The 18,391-nt window shown below is 40.9% G+C and overlaps 1 protein-coding gene across 2 annotated transcripts in view; it reads left to right on the top strand.

Moving 5' to 3' along the window:
- Positions 1 to 18,391, top strand: part of CELSR1 (cadherin EGF LAG seven-pass G-type receptor 1) — a 182,415-nt gene that overhangs the window by 129,235 nt on the left and 34,789 nt on the right. For both annotated transcript variants that reach the window (XM_063134119.1, XM_063134120.1), the window contains exons 8-19: positions 408 to 533; positions 4,426 to 4,592; positions 5,809 to 5,994; positions 6,541 to 6,654; positions 8,135 to 8,309; positions 9,343 to 9,484; positions 10,418 to 10,538; positions 11,522 to 11,705; positions 13,455 to 13,556; positions 14,112 to 14,206; positions 14,784 to 14,993; positions 18,112 to 18,295. In XM_063134119.1, the coding sequence (XP_062990189.1) occupies positions 408 to 533; positions 4,426 to 4,592; positions 5,809 to 5,994; positions 6,541 to 6,654; positions 8,135 to 8,309; positions 9,343 to 9,484; positions 10,418 to 10,538; positions 11,522 to 11,705; positions 13,455 to 13,556; positions 14,112 to 14,206; positions 14,784 to 14,993; positions 18,112 to 18,295 (1,806 nt within the window). The remainder of the gene's footprint in view (positions 1 to 407; positions 534 to 4,425; positions 4,593 to 5,808; positions 5,995 to 6,540; positions 6,655 to 8,134; positions 8,310 to 9,342; positions 9,485 to 10,417; positions 10,539 to 11,521; positions 11,706 to 13,454; positions 13,557 to 14,111; positions 14,207 to 14,783; positions 14,994 to 18,111; positions 18,296 to 18,391) is intronic.

Genomic DNA, 18,391 nt, shown 5'->3' on the forward strand with positions numbered 1-18,391 from the left:
GTTTACATTGCTGAATGTCATGCTATGAAGTATATGATGCACTCTAATAGTAATATTGCATTCATGAGTGCCCTTAACTCCAAGTGCCACAGCCCAGACAGACACTTTTGCGTATGCAAGTACATGCACTAGAGCTTTTCACTACAGTTCTTTGTTCTGCATAGATGAGTGGTTTTTTTAAAAAAAAAATCAAAATTGGATTGTTCAACAAATCTGTGAGGGATGGAGAAAGGAGAAATCCCATTGTGTCTGCACCCTGGACTGGAATTGCACTCTATTACTTTCTATAGAAGTATAGCAGCAGCCTTTCAGAAGGTTAACAGTGAGATAACTCACAGCTTGTTCTTAGCAAGGACCAGTAAATTCTGAACCACCTGAGGGCTAAACTGTTTCTTTTGGAATTCCAGGCTGTTTAGCTCAGAAGAATTACTGCACCACCAACTGGTGTCAGAATGGAGGCACCTGTGTGAACAAATGGAATACTTATGCTTGTGAATGTCCCCTGAGATATGGTGGGAAAAACTGTGAGCAAGGTAAGCATTTGATCCATTTTCCATTTAGTACATAAAACATCCCACAATGTATGAGCAAATTTGAATTGCTATAGGGCACCATCTGGGCCAGCAGCCTTGTATTTTGGATCACTAAGTGCTTTATAAAGGCTGCTTTTTTCCTTTGCAGCTCACTTGATGCCTTAAATATAGACTTTATCAAGAATAAAGCCACTATATCTGGCTGGCATGCCCAAAATTCTGTAGCAAGTCCTTCACCTCCCAGACATGGCAACTCATTCTTCAAATGAAGTTGAGCAGGAGCACTCCAAATTAAATTGACCCGGTACCATTTATTTCAGTAAGAGCAATGAATTAGATTCAGGCATCCAACACTGGCTTAACTGGCTTATGCATCATGCTGAAAGATGAAGATTTGTGGTGCAAACACATAGAATAGTAGAGTTGGAAGGGGCCTATAAGGCCATTGAGTTCAACCCCCTGCTCAGTGCAGGAGTCCACCTTAAAGCATGCCTGACAGATGACTGTCCAGCTGCCTCTTGAATGCCTCTAGTGTGGAAGAGCCCACAACCTCCCTCGGTAATTGGTTCCATTGTCATACTGCTCTAACAGTCAAGAAGTTTTTCCTGATGTCCAGACGGATTCTGGCTTCCTGTAACTTGAGCTCATTATTCCGTGTCCTGCACTCTGGGAGGATCGAGAAGAGATCCTGGCCCTCCTCTGTGTGACAACCTTTTAAGTATTTGAAGAGTGCTATCACGTCTCCCCTCAATCACAGTATCATGCCATCTTACTCTGGATTAAGTTACTATGAATGTTAACTTTCAGCCTTTTGTTCTGAACTTATAACCACTAAAGTAGGAAACCAGCACCGGACACACAAGCTTTCAGTGAAAAAATAAAATCCTTTAGGCAGGTATGGGTCAAAATAATGTCCTAATGGGTAACAGATCTGCATGAATTGGGATACCATATGGCAGGACACAAACTGAAAACTTCATTGTATCCTACTTGATGGCAGGTCACTTTTGTCCTCCAATTCCTATTGGGGTGAGTTCATGCCATCTTGTAGATCAGTGCCTTTAAAACTTATACCTTCAGGAAAGCATTTCTGCATTGATTCTGAGGAATCCCTGGCCTGCATATTATCCGTGGGAACCCAGCATATGACAGTGAATTGTGGAGCATGTTCTAGAGTGCACAGTCAACTCATGTGAGAAACTGGCTGAGCTTCTTGGACATCATCAACGTTAACCCACTTGAACTGAGAGTGATTCAGAGATAACATAACCAGTACCCTTGTGCATCAGAAAAATATCTGTTGTTCTAATAACAAGTAAGCTATGTAACAGAATGCTGCAGAATTGAGTGCTTCTGTTCAGGATACTCCATTTCATCCCCATCCCTCCTCGTTCTGATCCACCTCCACAACAATCAATTAGCTTTCCATGCTCACTGAACATGCTTAGTTTTCACTGGGCTGTTTTGGGTCCCGACCCTATGAAGAAACCTGCTGCAGATAAAAAATTTTTAAAAAAAAATCAGTTATGGATGGCTGTCTTTCAGGGGAATTTGTCCATCATTACCAATATTTTTTGTGGAACTCCTTGTGAGCTTCTAAATAAACTCAGGTTTTTCCAAAACTCAAATTTTCAACCCCCATTGTAAACTAAGCTCTGAGGTGTGTGTTGTGTTGAAATGTGTAGGGTATAAACAAAATGTTATACAGCTTTGAGAAGACTGATGCTTTTTCACAGTTTTCTTTTGAGCTGAAGAAAAGTGATTTAGATCTTTGTTATCATTATTATTAAAATAGTTAAACCTTCCTTTCTACTTGTAAAACTAATGAACTAAAAAAGGAACTTTTAACAGCATGTTAATATCTAATCATGATTTGAGTCAGAACCTATTTCACTCATGCAGGTTATTAATCCCTTTTTGCAGTTCAGTCCCGTAAATTCAATTGGAGCAGACTCATAATTCTGTATTCTTGTATCGTGTAACTGCTTTTCCTGCCAATAATTTGCTTAAAAAAACATTTTATTGTCACGAGGCCCCAAATCAATTACTTATTTCCCGTAACATATCTGTGGGCAGAATATGCATAAAGGGAAATAAGTAATGTCAATAAAAGAGAACTCATAGCAGTTATGACAAAGGTGAACCAAAAGTCAAAGTGGTGTGAACTGCTGAACATGAAGTATTTTAGAGCAGTTACATCTATTCATGATTTCTAAGAGGTGCGTCAAATGTTTAATGCCTGGATGTATATGACACACCAGCCATGTGCCAGGTCCTTTATAAAATTGCTCTTTTTGCAGCCCACCAGGGATAATGAAAATGGGGTTGATCAAATGTCTGGTTGGCCTTAATTTATAGATGGCAAGCCTACTCTAGCGTAGAGACTAGATCTTGACAGCCCCGCATTACTAATAAAAATCTTAAATATAACATTCTTGTCGGATTTAATGACCTTGTGTAATGTCCATGTTAGAAACAATGCATGTCTTACACCTATAGCTGGGACCAACATGCCCATTATTCAGCGTACAGATCTGTTCTATAGCAAGTTTGCTAGGATTTGTTGCTTCAGACAGGCAAATGCTTTGGGGACGCATCAGCTGTACTTATTCTACACGTTATGAAGGTTAACCTTAAAAAATAATGAGAATTATAAGCTTTCACTGCTACTTTTTATACAAATGTTTAAAAGTAGCACTGAAGGATTATATAAATAACGTATGTAGCATTATAGTGATACAAAAGACAGAGCATGGTCCCTGTCCAGAAAGGCCTGCAAACTGTATGTGGCAATTTTCTAAGCCTACAGTGCCCAGAGTGCCTGTTGTATCTGTTGTTCCTTAGGCCATAGCTAGATGAGGTGATATCCCGGGGCGATCCCCGGGATCATCCCTGTGCGTCCACATGATGCACAGGGGATCCCTGGAGCAGGTAGGGATGATCCCTCCCTTGCCCTGGGATCTCGCCCTAGCCTTTGAGCCTGCTTTTTCCATGGTTTCGGGCTGATCCCGAGACTGCGGAACATTTGTGCAGGTGTTGCGGTTTGTCCTGGCTTCTCGCGGTTACTTGCAAGGAGCCAGGACCCACGCACGGGGCGCAGAGCTCCTCAGGAGCTCTGTGCCCATCACGGGTGGGTAGGGGGAGCGGGAAAAACGATTTAGAATAAAAACAACTTACCTTTTGCACACAAGTGTCCGTGTGCTCTTCTTTAACAAAAACAAAAAAAAAAATGGCGGGCATGATGTCCTCTCCCTCCGAGGCACACCGCATGTAAACAGAGGGGGAGATCTCACGATAAAAATATCATGAGATCTTCAGTCCTCCGTTGTGCTAGACCAGGTAGGTCTAGCTGAGGCCTTGGTTGATATTAAATTCTACTGATGCTTGACCATTTATTCTTTGTACTTTGCCATCCAGGGGAAGGTCTTGGATATAATGTCATATACATTTAAAGCCTCATTATAGGCCTCTGCTTTCTTGGAAGCAGTAATTCTACATGTGAAGGCCATATTATGCTATTATCATTGTAAGGTCTAGCTGCTGCTTTTCTGGGGATTCAGAAATGTTGCCAGAGCCCAACTGTGTGAGTAGTACTGAAACCTGCCCTTAGTAAACTCTTATCTTGTTTTGCATTCTTCCTGGGAAATATCCATTAACAAGCTGCCCTCATCCAACTTTACATAGGTGAGATGTCCTAGGCGCCTGCTTAGGCCACCATTTTTAGGAGTGCCGTATTTAGGAACTTTATTTTTGTGGTGTTTGTTTTATAACAGTGAATTGTCATGAGAAAAAAATTGTATGTCCCCCCCCCCCGTTTTAAATCTTTTGATTAAAGGGGTGTCTTTTTTCTTTTTTGTTTCATCCCCCCCCTTTCCTTTCTCCCTCATTGTAGTAATGCCTTTTCCTCAGCGTTTCACCGGGGAGAGCATCATCATCTGGAGTGATCTCGACATCACTATTTCTGTGCCATGGTACATTGGCCTGATGTTTAGAACCCGTAAGGTTAATGGCATGTTAATGCAAGCAAATGCAGGGGTGTCATCCAAGATCAACATTCAGGTAAATTGGTTCATTAATACAACAACCAGAACATTTCCTGAATTAACAAATGACAACAGTAAACTTAAATATGCATGATTATTCATGAAGATAACAGCACAACGCTATCCAGGTTTACACAGAAGTATGTCCTACTGCATCCAGCGGGGCTTACTTCCTCGTGTGTTTACTACTGCAACCTTAAACTCAAAATAAACTCAACTTTCTACATCAGGAAATGGAGTTGGGTTACTTTGATTTCAAAAGACTTTGAATATTGCAAGAAAGGTGAATCAGGGTTGCAAGTAGATGAATGTACACCAGCAGAACTTTCTACAGGCATACTGGGGGTTAACCCAGATGGAGGTGCCTCCAACCACCTTGGATACAGCTTCCCTCCAGGGGTTCATGCACTCCAAACTAACTTTCTCCAGGCAATGGATTTGTGGATCAGGATTGTACTCTAAATTTATCATGCTAAACATAGAATAGAATTCTAACTAATTCTCTAATTCTCTCAAGATGATGAATGGAATGAGAGTTTCTGACTTAAAGGCTACCGGAATCAGAATTACCTAGTTCTTCATCAAAAAGCTTCCCCACCACAACCAGCTTAGGGGAAGCATTCAAGCGCTTGTGTTCTGACAGAACAACCATGGCGGAATAGTGTGAGAGCACAACTTCTCATGCCGTGAAATTATCTCCAGGCAATAGTTCATTTATATAGAGTTCCAAGGCAGAATAAATTACAGTATTGGTAACTGAATTTGCCATAAACACAGAGGGTGGTAATAGTGCTAATCTGTCAGTGCAACTGTGAGTGGGGTGATTCCTGCCTCCTAGTCCTTTGAGCACCCTTAACATTTGATATGGTGGGGTGGGAAACCCTCTGGAGAGGATTTTGAGATGGTATGGAGGGCTGCAGGAGGGAGCACAGAGGGAGAAAGTCCCCTTTCACCAGCAGACATCTGATAGCATAATGAGGGATTTAACCCAAATGTTTCCGATAAGAAATAGCAGATTAAGTTCAAATGGTAGGCAGAATATTGGTACAAATATTTTAATATATATTCAAGAAAAATAATAAGATAGTCCAGAAAGTAGATCCTTTGGTTCCCTATAGGTTTTACAGCCCAAGTGGACACAAAAGTTATATACAGATATTTGTATGTGACAAGGGATTTAAATAGAACTCATTTTTTCAGCAATTAACAATATTTATGTGTGTTCTCAACAGATACTGAATAAATATGTAGTGTTCGAAGTCTATGATGGTCTGAATCAAGTGGCCAGTTTGAGGATGACCCAGTCCCGAATCAGTGATGGCGAGTGGCATCACTTGCTAATAGAGCTGAAGAGTGCAAAAGATGGCAAAGACATCAAGTACCTGGCTGTTGTGTCCCTGGACTATGGGATGTATCAGGTAGGGTGACATCCATAATCTGTAAAAATGGGCAACTGTAGAAAGGGCAAAAATGGGCAGACCAAAATGAGCAACTGTGAGTCATGCTACATGACAGCACAGCTATGAACTGTTGAAGTTCATTCTGGGTTCTGTCTAGGATGGATTTGGAACCTACTTTTTTTCTCCAGCATTGCATAATGAACTAGACAGTCATCATAGTTCTAACACGTTGGATTTCACAACTTTTCCAAAGTCTATACATTACACATTCGATCCTGTAAGAAAACTGCGTTCCACTTGATTTCCATAATGCTTTGACTGCAGAACTAATCACTCATGGAGGAAATAAATCTGTCCATGTTGCAACTGGCGTGAAGTGGGGGAGAAAAGACATTATACCTTTTGGAAATGCTTCCTTATCAGAAGCAAAACATGATTAGCTTCCATTACCATTTTACGATTATTCTTCATTATGGTGTGTTTTTCCCCTGTTTATCAGTGAAGACTTGTAACTGAGAGTTTTTAGGAAAGGAACAATCTGCTTTAATCTGTTCTTCTTTTCAGAGCACTGTACAGATTGGAAATCAGTTACCTGGACTAAAAATGAAAAGCATTATTGTGGGAGGTGTCTCTGGAGATCAGGTCTCCGTGCAGCAGGGCTTCTATGGCTGTCTCCAGGTGAAAACTGAAAATAAGTAACCATGAGATGTTATGAAAAGTATTCTTGTCTCCTCTGAGAACAGGCTTGTTGCAGGAGCGGAGAGCATGTGGGGGTGGGGCAGAAAGAGAGTGGTCTCAATTTGTTTTCTGCATCCCTTTTAAATTATTTTTGTAGAACAAAACACTGGCCACCATCCTGTATAATCCATGTTATGATCCATGTTATATGGATAATGGGTGCATTCTTATTTGCATAACTATGTGCTTAAGTCCCTTTGATTGTAATTAAACTTACTCCATCTGAATTTCGTTCAGATGTTTGTTTTGATTGCTTGAGGCCCTTTACAACTAGAAATGTGGTTTCTGATTCATTAGCTTTCATTGATGGACTTGATTTTGGGTGAGACACAGATCTCATCATGTTGAAATATGATTTTGCGTTGACGTCTGCACTCAAAAGAGCTGCAGCAAGCCCTGCTCCATATGGTTGCAATGAGGTGTTTGGAAGCTTTCAGTTCCATTTCCCCTTAACCACAGTTTAGCGTTTCACCCAAACCCTAAATTGTGGTTAATGTTAACTATGATTTGCTTAAACATATAAGATCATATTTATTTATTTATTTATTTATTTATTACATTTCTATACCATCCAATAGCCGAAGCCCTCTGGGTGGTTCACAAAGATCATAAGCTATGGTTTGAAGTTGGCATATTGCAAGCAAGCCGTAGGCCATAGCTAGACGTGGCGAAATCCCAGGGCGATCCCCGGGATTGTCCCTGTGCATCCACATGACGCACAGGGGATCCCGGGATCAGGGAGGGATGATCTCTCCCTTGCCCTGGGATCTCACCCTACCCTTTAGGCCTGGTTTTTCCGCAATCTTGGTCTGAGCCTGAGACTGCGGAACGTGTGGCCTTGCGGTTCCTTGTGAGGAGCTGGGACCTGCGCATGGGGTGCAGGGATCCTCAGGAGCTCAGTGCCCATCGGGGGTGGGGTGGGGGAACGGGGAAAATAATTATTTTTAAAAAAAAGCACCTACCTTCTGCGCACGAGTGCTCGTGTGCTGCTGCCTCTTTAAAAATAAAAATGGAGGGCGCACCACCTCTCCCTCTGAGGTCGTTGCACGCCGTGTGTAAACAGAGGGGGGATCTCGAGATAAAAACATCGCAAGATCTTCACCTCTCTGTCGCGCAATAACAGGTAGGTCTAGCGAAGGCTGTAGTTAATACTAACAACAGTTTGTTGGTCTGGACAAGACAGCTAGCTGTAGTTCTGCAAAAAAAGAAGAAGCAAAACCTTCCAGATTCCTCCTTGTGACTGCGCCAGAGGAGGGGTTAAAGAGAGAGAGCAGCAGCAGTGCTCACTGCGGCTCATTCTTGTCATACTAAATTACGGTTTAACCTGATGTCCAAACTGTCTGCACTTGCAGTACTGCATGTTAGGTTGGGATACTAGTTTGATGTTGCCATTGTTTTTGTCCGTTCCCCTCTTTTTCAGGGAGTGAGAATGGGGGAGACGTCTACAAACGTAGCTACGTTGAACATGAAACAGGCAATCAAGATTAATGTCAAGGAAGGCTGTGAAGTGGACAATCCCTGTGACTCTAACCCTTGTCCCCTGCATAGCTATTGTAGTGATGACTGGGACAGCTATTCATGTGTCTGTGATCCAGGTAATAATGGCTTGAAGCAAACTCGTCATCAACATCATTATCATGGTCTGGTGGATTCTGGAATTCTGTAGTTTTGAGTGTTTTTAGAGAATTTGGAAACTGCAGAAATTCCCTCCCTTAATCACATAAAACCAAGAGTGACAAGCGTCTAAATGGTGTCCTGTCTGCTCCATTATACTCATTGCCTCAAGTGCTTCCACTTTAAATAGATTCTCTTGAAAAAAGGAGCTTGCAATTTCTGTGAAAAAGAAAGGCAAATTCCTCTGTAAAATTATAAAAGAATACGAATATTTATTTTTATTGCAGTTTTCTTTAAATGGACATGCATTTGCAAAATTTGAGGGTTCTCTCCTTGCTATGTAATTGAATTTCGGGAATGAGAATACATAATTTACATGGGTTTGTACAAAGTCACAGTAAATGTGATTCATTTTTGTCTATATGTGACTCAATTTTTTTTGTTTATATCACAAGATATTTTTAAAATAGTTTATGTAATTCAGTTCCTTTCAAAAAAGAATTTGCTTTGAAATGCAAGTTGCATAACGCTTTGAGCCTGAGCTTATGCATGTTTAATTCAAAAGTAAATCTCAGTCTTTATGTTTAGTTCAGGGTTTAGGTTTAGGATATGTTTAATACTGTGTTTACTATATGGTTTATTCCCAAATAATTGTACACGGAATTATAGCCTTTGAATTCTTCAATTGTTTTAATTATTTTTTGTTGGGCATATTGCTCAGTCATTTTCTAAACATGCAGAAAAAATGAAATGTATTTTTAATTAATGCTTCAAGCAAATGAAAACAACAACCCAAGTTTCAATAGCATCCAAGTGTGATTGCAAAGAACTGAAAAGTATAACTTTTTGTAAGATTAACTATAACCTTTCTAGATAGTCTTTTGGATGGAGGAAAATTTACAGATAACTCAAGAGGTGTTATTAGTATATACCTTTAAAATAAGTTGTCTTCTTGAGACACACAAATCACAAATGATATAGTGCTGCAATATGTCTATAACCTTGTCTCCTCAGGGTACTTTGGAACAGACTGTGTTGATGTGTGTAGCCTGAACCCATGTGAACATGTCTCCACTTGTGTCCGGAAGCCAAGTTCTTCTCATGGATACACCTGTGAATGTGGGCAAAGCTATTATGGACAGTACTGTGAAAGCAAGTAAGCAAATGATTCTGGCTGATACTTTTCCTTTCCCAGTCTTTTCTCCCATCCTCATATGCACACCCCTTCTTTTGATATAGTGGTATATAAGGAGAAGCTGCCTTATACTCAGTCAAAGCAATGGTAATTTAGCATAGCACTTCCTTTTTAAAAACGTTTTCTTTTATTCCTTTTTATCACATACAAACATATTTATAACACAAATTCTACTTCATGTACAATACCATGTAGAAATCCTACAATTATTTTTATTAATTTCCAGAGGAATAGCCATGTTAGTTTGTAGCAGCAAAAACAACAAATAGTCTTGTGGCATTTTAAAGACTAACATTTTATCGATTCTGGCATATGCTTTTGTGAATAACTCTCCACTTCATCAGATGCATGGTGTCAACCACAAATTGGCAGATATCTGTTTGTACTTAGGCAAGTTTCTTCATGAGGTTGATGGATTTCCGCTCCATATGGCTAAATCTGGTGTCTTCTATTGTAACAATTTCAAGAGGGGTGGATGTATTACTCTGTAGCAGCAAAAACAGCAAAGACTCTTGTGGCACCTGAAGACAAACAACTGGAAATTGTTATAGTAGAAGGCACCAGATTTAGTTATATGGAGTAGAAATTATTTTTATTGTAAGTTATTTTCATTGTAACTTACTACATAGAGTTAAATAACCATCATCTAATGCATTTTGTCACCATGACTCTGTAAAAATAAAAATAATTATCTATAAAAGAAAGGAAGCATCCTTACTCCTAGTTGTCCTATTTATTTTCACAGAATTGTTAAAAGATCACCACATAGAAATGTCATAAATAAATGAATAACAGGGCAAATAGTGGTTTCTATCCATTGGGGGGTGGGAGAGAGAGAATTGTAATTCCAAGCCTTCAAAGAATTTTTGTTTTAACATTATACCTTCTTTTTAGGATTGATTTGCCTTGTCCCAGAGGCTGGTGGGGAAATCCCATTTGTGGGCCTTGTAATTGTGAAATCAGTAAAGGGTTTGATCCTGACTGCAATAAGACTAATGGAGAGTGTCAATGTAAGGTAAGGAATGGCTCACTCATTTTAGGTGGAGTCAGTGTTCAGGCTAGAGCATAACCAAGGACCTCCACTTCCCTTACTCGGCTTCGTCCTTTTTCTTCTGCTGCCCCTTACGCCTGGAACGCTCTTCCAGAACACTTGAGAACTACCAACTCAATCACAGCTTTTAAAACTCAGCTAAAAACTTTTCTTTTCCCTATAGCTTTTAAATATTGAGTTTGTTCTAACTCCATACTGTTAGCTTCACCCTACCCGGTGCCTGTTTACACTTCCCTGTGCCTGTTTGCATTCTCCTTCCCTCTTTATTGTTTACTACAACTTATTAGATTGTAAGCCTATGCGGCAGGGTCTTGCTATTTACTGTGTAATCTGTACAGCACCATGTACATTGATGGTGCTATATAAATAAATAAATAAATAATAATAAGAATAAGAATAATTGAATAATTGAATGTTGTGTTTGGTATCATCATTTCTGCATGCCTTCTCAAATCCCACATCCCTCTTATGAACTAAGAGTATTCACCATCATCTTTTAAGCATCCAAGTGGTTATGTTGCATATATGCACATAATGTGATGGGGGATAAGCTTCATGCATATCATGTGGTAGGTTACTTCAGACATGTTGGTCAATTCAGACATGATTTTTTTTCCTCCACACAGAAAGGAAATCTTAGGGTTGAAATGCACCAAGCAATTGACAGTCTTTCATTGGTTCAAAGTTGTTAGGTAGGCTAGAGTAATTTACACCTGAGGGAAAACTGAGGCTGAAGGTGAAACTCAGTATTAGCATGCCTTGGGAAACCACTTTTCTCAGATCCAAATCTTTTGGCCCGTGTTTTCATAACTACTTTAAGCATTCTTTGACTGAAGAAGGGTGTTCCTTTCCCTGAGACTCTTTAAAACACCCCAAAATACAGACTTCTATCCACAACTTATGCCCCTGAGTTGCAAGCATCAATGAATATGTCTTTCTTTTTCCAGACCAATTATTACAGACCACAAAACAGTGACGCTTGTTATCCGTGTGACTGTTTCCCTTCCGGTTCCAATAGTCGTACCTGTGACATGGAAACAGGACAGTGTCCCTGTAAACCAGGAGTGATTGGACGACAATGCAATCGCTGTGACAATCCCTTTGCTGAAGTCACTGTTCATGGCTGTGAAGGTACCTCCTTGTTGTTAAGCCCACTTGATGTGTTTCAGACCTTGCTCACTATTTTGAACACTTTGAGTCACCCTGGATAGTGAATGGAGACTAGAGATTGTACCCAGCCTAGAAGTACTTCTTTTCTGCCCAGACACTGACCAAAAACACGTTGAAATTGAAATCTCATTTTTTTGGTAATTTTCAGGGAGGGAGTGAGGAGAGAGCGAGAGCACTAAAGTTCTCCCTAAGATTAGCCAGGGGCACTGAGCCCCTGCACCCAAGATCATCAAGTAAAAAGGAGTGTTATTGTAGTTTAAGCTAATTAATGAAGAATATGAAGAGATGAGGCCTGTTTTCTAGGACCAACCAACTGACTGTCCCATTATGTTTGCTGTGCCTTGGGAGCAGAGCTTAACTATGAAGGGCGTACCCAAGCTGAGCTGAGAAGTAATGCGTGAACAAAGAACATAAGAGCCATGCTGCTGGATTAGACCAAGGGTCCATCTAGTTCTGCATTCGGTTCACCCAGTTATCGACCAGGAACCCACAAGCAGGACACAAGTACAACGGCACCCTCCCACCCATATTCCCCAGCAATTGGTGTATATAGGCTTACTGCCTCTAATACTGAAGGTTGCACATTGCCCTAGTAGGGCTAGTAGCCACTGATGGCCTTCCCCTCCAGGAATTTGTCTTAATCCCCTTTTAAAGCCACCCAAGAAAGAGAGAGCATTGACAGACTGAGCCCTGAACAGGGATCCCCTAGTTCTTCTGCCATTCTGTGCATGAGCTGTGTCTTTTTAATGTTTAATGTTACTATTAGATTGCCTTGAACAAGCCCTCCCCAACAAAATTCCCCAAGGTTGCCCTATGAGCTGACACTTCTGCTCTCATAGTCTTGACAGTTAAAGCATTTACATCTTAGGACTAGGGTACTTGAAGGACCATTGGTCTCCTGATGTGCCCAATCATGCATCTAGGGTCTTCTGCAGATGCTCCTGCTATCCCACGCAAGGTGGGTGGCCACCAAGGCAGGGGCCTTCTTAATAGTAATGCCCCAGTTATGGAATGCTCACCCCAAAGAGGTTCACATGGTGCCTACTTTCTTGTATTTTGTCAGGCAGACCCTTTTTTATTTTCTTAGCCTTATAGATTTATTTTTAGCTCTGCTGATTGTTTTATAAAGCTCTTAAGGTCTTGCTGCCTTTTGCTGTTTTGTGATCGTTCTGATTTGCTTTACATGTATTTTAATTGTTTTGTATTTTCCTTTTATTTAAACCACTCTGGGTTTTAGAGAAAGGTTGTCCTTTAAAAATGAGATAAACTGCATTTTAGAATAAACAGAGACAGTCCAACTTTTGCATTCATCAAGCACAGGCACTGGACAAATTTACTGTATGCAGAATATTGAGATTAGCTTCAGCTAATGATATTTTCTGATGTGACCTTTTACTATAGAATAAATTGCTTACTGCTTTGTTCAGAATTCCTTTTTAGAAACTTTTCCATCAGTCTGGATGGGCTTACTGGTTTACAAATATACAAATCTTATCTTGTAAGATATAGCTTTATCCTTTCTTTCTATTGAAATGGAAAGCTGATGTATGAGAGATTTGAGATGAATACCTATCCTTCTAATTATCTGTGACATTCTAGCATAATAATGTGTTAACATGTGGCCTAAGCAAAGCAAAAATCCTCATGCTTTCACTTCAGAGCTGTTTCATTGACAGAATTTTTTCTTTCTTTCCCTCCAACCTCATATAGTGGTTTACAATGGATGCCCCAAAGCATTTGAGGCTGGCATTTGGTGGCCACAAACCAAATTTGGACAGCCTGCTGCTGTGCCCTGCCCCAAGGGATCAGCAGGTAAGTAGCAGTGATTAGGGGCTAAATGCTTTATTGTTGCTTTCGTGTGGGAAAAAGTGAGCTTCAGAAAGTTTGACTTACACATACAAGGTAATTTATCATTAAAGCCTGAAGATAAGAGCCTGGACGCCACAGACAGACAGTTTAATCTAGATTCAGTTATTAAGAACATATTTTTTAAAAAAGCACATTCGGGTAACATAATGAAAGGCAGAATGTTAAAGATACAGTACATAATAAAACGGTTGCAATATGGTGAGGGGGAGGACAGAGAAACAAAAATCTTGTCTGAAAATATAGTCAGAATATTCTTATTTTTATTCTTCATTATTGTTAAATGTTGTTCATGGACTACATATGATATAACTAAATGGCAAAAAATCAACTCCAAACCTTTGGACATTTTTAGAAAATTCTTTTAAAATTTTCCTTATGATAACTGTTAATTCATACACAATACTTTTCTTTAAGGTAATAGGCAGGTATAATTTAAAAAAAAATTCTGGCAAATTAAATATGGCAGTATATCTCTTACTAACTGATTTTCTTTTTAAGGAAATGCTGTTCGGCACTGTAATAGCGAGAAAGGCTGGCTTCCCCCTGAACTTTTTAACTGTACTACTTTTGGTTTTGTGGATCTTAAAATCATGGTAAGAGCAGGGTACTTTGAAAAGAGGACAATGTTTCTTGACTTATGCATTGTTCCATAGTAATTTTTCAGTATCACTGGAAATGTTGCAGAGTATCATTGTGCTGTAACTTTTAGGTGGGTTGCTGTTGAACCATGAGTTGTTTGTCCCAACCCAACCCAGGACATTTTCTCCAGGGTGGCGTGTTAACCATGAAGTATGGCTTTTGTTTTTCTTGAACAAGCCAACTTGAGAACCTGTGGCTTGTTCTTAGGTTGTTCAGGGTGGTCAGCAAGCCACCTTGTGGAAAATGTTCTGGGTTAGGACAACACGCTAACCCACGATTCAACAACAACCCACACTCAACCACTGAATGTGGGTTAGCGTGTTATGTAAACCCACCCAGAGTCTTTCAATGGGCAGGAGATAATACACATGATGGAGTGCAAGAATATGTGTTGGCCTGTGTTCCCCCATGTGTAGAGTGTTGCATGTGTACAGCTGTATTCCATTAAGTCCTTTAACAAAGAAAAGATGGAGTTTATTACCTAAGCTTGAATCTTTGGCTTTTTCTTTTTTTGTGTGTGGTCAACATCAGAATGAGAAGCTTCTCCGCAACGAGACCAGCATGGATGGTGACAAGTCAGTGCAGATAGCCAAAGTGCTTCAGAATGCCACCAACCACACAGGCGCCTTCTATGGGAATGATGTCCGAACGGCCTACCAGATGATAATCAGGGTGTTGCAGTATGAGAGCCAGCAGCAGGGGTTTGATCTGGCTGCAACAAAGGACGTGGAGTTCAATGAGGTAAGAAACATTGAAGTGACACTGTGAAAACACAAGTTGTGCCAGAGCATGACCAGCTCCCCCCAAAATGGAGAATGGTACATGCTGTCCTGCGGGTCCCTGCAGGAAGACATGATGAGGCTGATCATGAAGACTGCACAGCATATGCTGATCCTACACTTGTCCTTTTCAATTCTATGGCCACGTGGAGAAAGAGGGAGACAGTGCAAAGGCCTTGATGTGGGGAATTTAGTGCCAGGAACTTACACCGACTTTTTTCTTCAAAGCAAGGTCACTGCGGCCCTTCCACCATGTGACCTTGCTTCGGGGTTGAGCTGGGGTGGTGGTGGATGGCGATCCCTGATTGGTTGCTGGAAGCTGGGCAGAGGGCAGGTTTGTGTTAATTAACTTCTCTGATGCTGCGTTAATTCACCCCAATTTATATCCAAAACTGCACATTTACAGAGGGAGCTTCTATCCTTTACGTTGCTGATGCCATCGCTAGTTTATAAGAATAGAGATCTGCTCTAATGGGGGTGAAACTAGGGTGGGGGTGCTCTCATAGGGAGACCACCCCCCATTTCACCCCATTCCAGCAAACTGTCAAGGAACACAGCAGATCTCTTATTTTTATAAACTGGAGGTGCACAGCTGTACATCAGCAAAGTAAAGGATAAAAGCTCCCTCCACAAATGCGCAAATCCTCCCTTCAGATCCTGCCCTGGATAACTTGCAAATTTTGCTTCTTCTCAGAACAGCGGGCATGACGGGGGGAGGGCATGGGAGCTATTGCTTCCCCCCCACCCCTGAAGTAAGTTTTTCCTGGCACAGAAAGTTCAGGTGTTAGGGAAAGCCAGCTCTGCGTATAACACTGATGAAGCAGAGCCAATTTCATTATACTGCTTAGAATAAGAGCAATGCGCTTTCCTCCTGTGTTCGTCAAGATGAACTCCTGGACAACTGCACATTTGAAGTAGGAGTGGGAGAACACAAGCTGGCTGCTGAAATGATCCCAACCCTATTGCAGAGTTACAGCATCAACCACTGTGCTTACAGTTTCTGTTAAGAGCTAATTTAATTCATCATTCAAAATAGCCAAGCTCTGAATACCCACAGCCTCTCTCTAACATGAAATTGATTTAACTTATCAGGGAAAGATAGAGTCCCATGAATGTAGCTCTGTTTGTCTCGGTGGTACTGTAAACTTCACAAAATGAATTGCAGCTTTTCTTTTACCTTCAGTGTCATCTGGTTAGCTGAAGTCATTTGCAACACAGAGAAGCATTTCTCTCTAACAAAGTGTATTTGCTTCGGGCTTAGTTTCCCACTGGTTTGCCAAATTCCTTTAGTGCTAAATAGCCACTTTAAAATACCGAGAGATTATCCAGAGTGAAAAAGATGATTGTGTTAAAAAAAAAAAAAAACTGATGCAGAATCTACTCTTCCACAGAAACCTTCTAAAATACTCTTGTTCATGCATTGGTTATTTCACGGTTGGACTACTGCAACCTTCTTCTCACTGGCCTTCCTTCTTCTCACATCAGTCCGTTGGTTTCTGTTCACCACTCTGCTGCTAAGATCGTCTTCTTGGCTCGCCGCTCTGACCATGTTACTCCACTTCTGAAATCTCTTCATTGGCTTCCAATTCACTTCAGAATCCAATATAAACTTCTCCTGTTGACCTACAAAGCTTTTCACTGTCTAGCTCCTTCCTATCTCTCCTCTCTCATCTCACGCTATTGCCCCGCTCGTGCTCTTCGCTCCTCTGATGCCATGTTTCTCGCCTGCCCAAGGGTCTCTACTTCCCTTGCTCGGCTTCGTCCATTTTCTTCTGCTGCCCCTTATGCCTGGAACGCTCTTCCAGAACATTTGAGAACTACAAGTTCAACCGCAGCTTTTAAGCTCAGCTAAAAACTTTTCTTTTTCCTAAAGCTTTTAAAACTTGATTTTGTTCTGACTTTATACTGTTAGTTTTACCCTACCCAGTGCCTGTTTACCCTACCCTGTGTCTGTTTGCATTCTCTTCCCCTCCTTATTGTTTTATTATGATTTTATTAGAATGTTAAGCCTATGCGGCAGGGTCTTGCTATTTACTGTTTTACTCTGTACAGCACCATGTACATTGATGGTGCTATATAAATAATAATAATAATAATAATAATAATAATAATAATAATATTTGGGAAATAACTTCTTTTCCAACTATGCAGCTTACACTTCCAGTTGTATGCTGGACACACCTAAGTATTATAGCCCCATGTTGAGGCTAGCAAAAAATAACAACACTTTTTACTGTGCATGGTAGCATGTTTAGAGACTCACATTTTTTGTATGAAGACACTACATTCATTTGTGCTGATTTATGGGAGTAAAGGGTTTTTATATTATGCTGACTATGTTGAATGTTGTCATTGGGAACCAATTTTTGGTAGTTTCCATGAAGAAACTATACAACATTTAAATTGGCCCCAGAGCATGGATCCAAGAGCATAGAAAACAGCAGCATGGCCATTCCTCTAGGGAGCAAGCAGGCTTGGCTTAATTCAGATGCTCAACAATGGTGGCCAATGAAGTGGGATAGAGTGCATTTCTTGGCTGTCTCTCAACTGGGCAGCATCCTATGGGGAAGTGGGCATTGTGTGGGAGAGTTCGGAGATGACGGCATCAGAACTCTGCAGGCACCCAAGTGCTGTGCAGCTGGCAGTATCCAGCCAGGGCTACTCACCGTATTGTCCCAAGCCCATGCTTTGCATTGCTGGTCAGAGAGCAGCTCCAACCTGTACCTTGCCCATCCACCACTGTTGCTGCCATGCAGTGCCTGCAATAAGCTTCCCTTTACTTCCTCAATTGCTGCTCAGCAGCAGGAGGTATATATTATTTCTGCTGCATCTCCCTGACCACCGTTGGCGCTCAATCTGGTTTATTCCTGCAGGCATTCCATGGGTTACTTACAATGGGATTTGCCATTCTAATCTTGAAACTGGTGAAATGCTTCAAATAAAACAGTCCCAAGTCTCACTTAAGCGGTTTTGTTTCTTTTAAGCAAACACAACAGTAAGCTGTGTTCCCTTTGCATATTTACTTGTGGCAAGTACTTTTCTGCTGTTTTGTGCACAGCTTATTTTCCTTCCCTTCCTAGAATATCATAAAAGCAGGTAGTGCTGTACTGGATCCAAGCACCAAAGAGCATTGGGAGCACATCCAGAGGACAGAGGGGGGCACTGCGCACTTGCTGAAACACTACGAGGACTATTTCAGTAATGTGGCAAAGAACATGAAGAAAACCTACATGAAACCTTTCATTATTGTTGCCACAAACATGAGTAAGTAGCTGTCTTGACACCTGCCATTTTTCTATGAGGGATGAGTCCCTAATGTCTCAAAATTAGGGCTGCAGGGTTTAGTCTCTCCAGTCCTAG

The sequence above is a fragment of the Elgaria multicarinata genome, chromosome 9 (assembly GCF_023053635.1).
Source record: "Elgaria multicarinata webbii isolate HBS135686 ecotype San Diego chromosome 9, rElgMul1.1.pri, whole genome shotgun sequence".
In the NCBI taxonomy this organism is placed as follows: domain Eukaryota; kingdom Metazoa; phylum Chordata; class Lepidosauria; order Squamata; family Anguidae; genus Elgaria; species Elgaria multicarinata.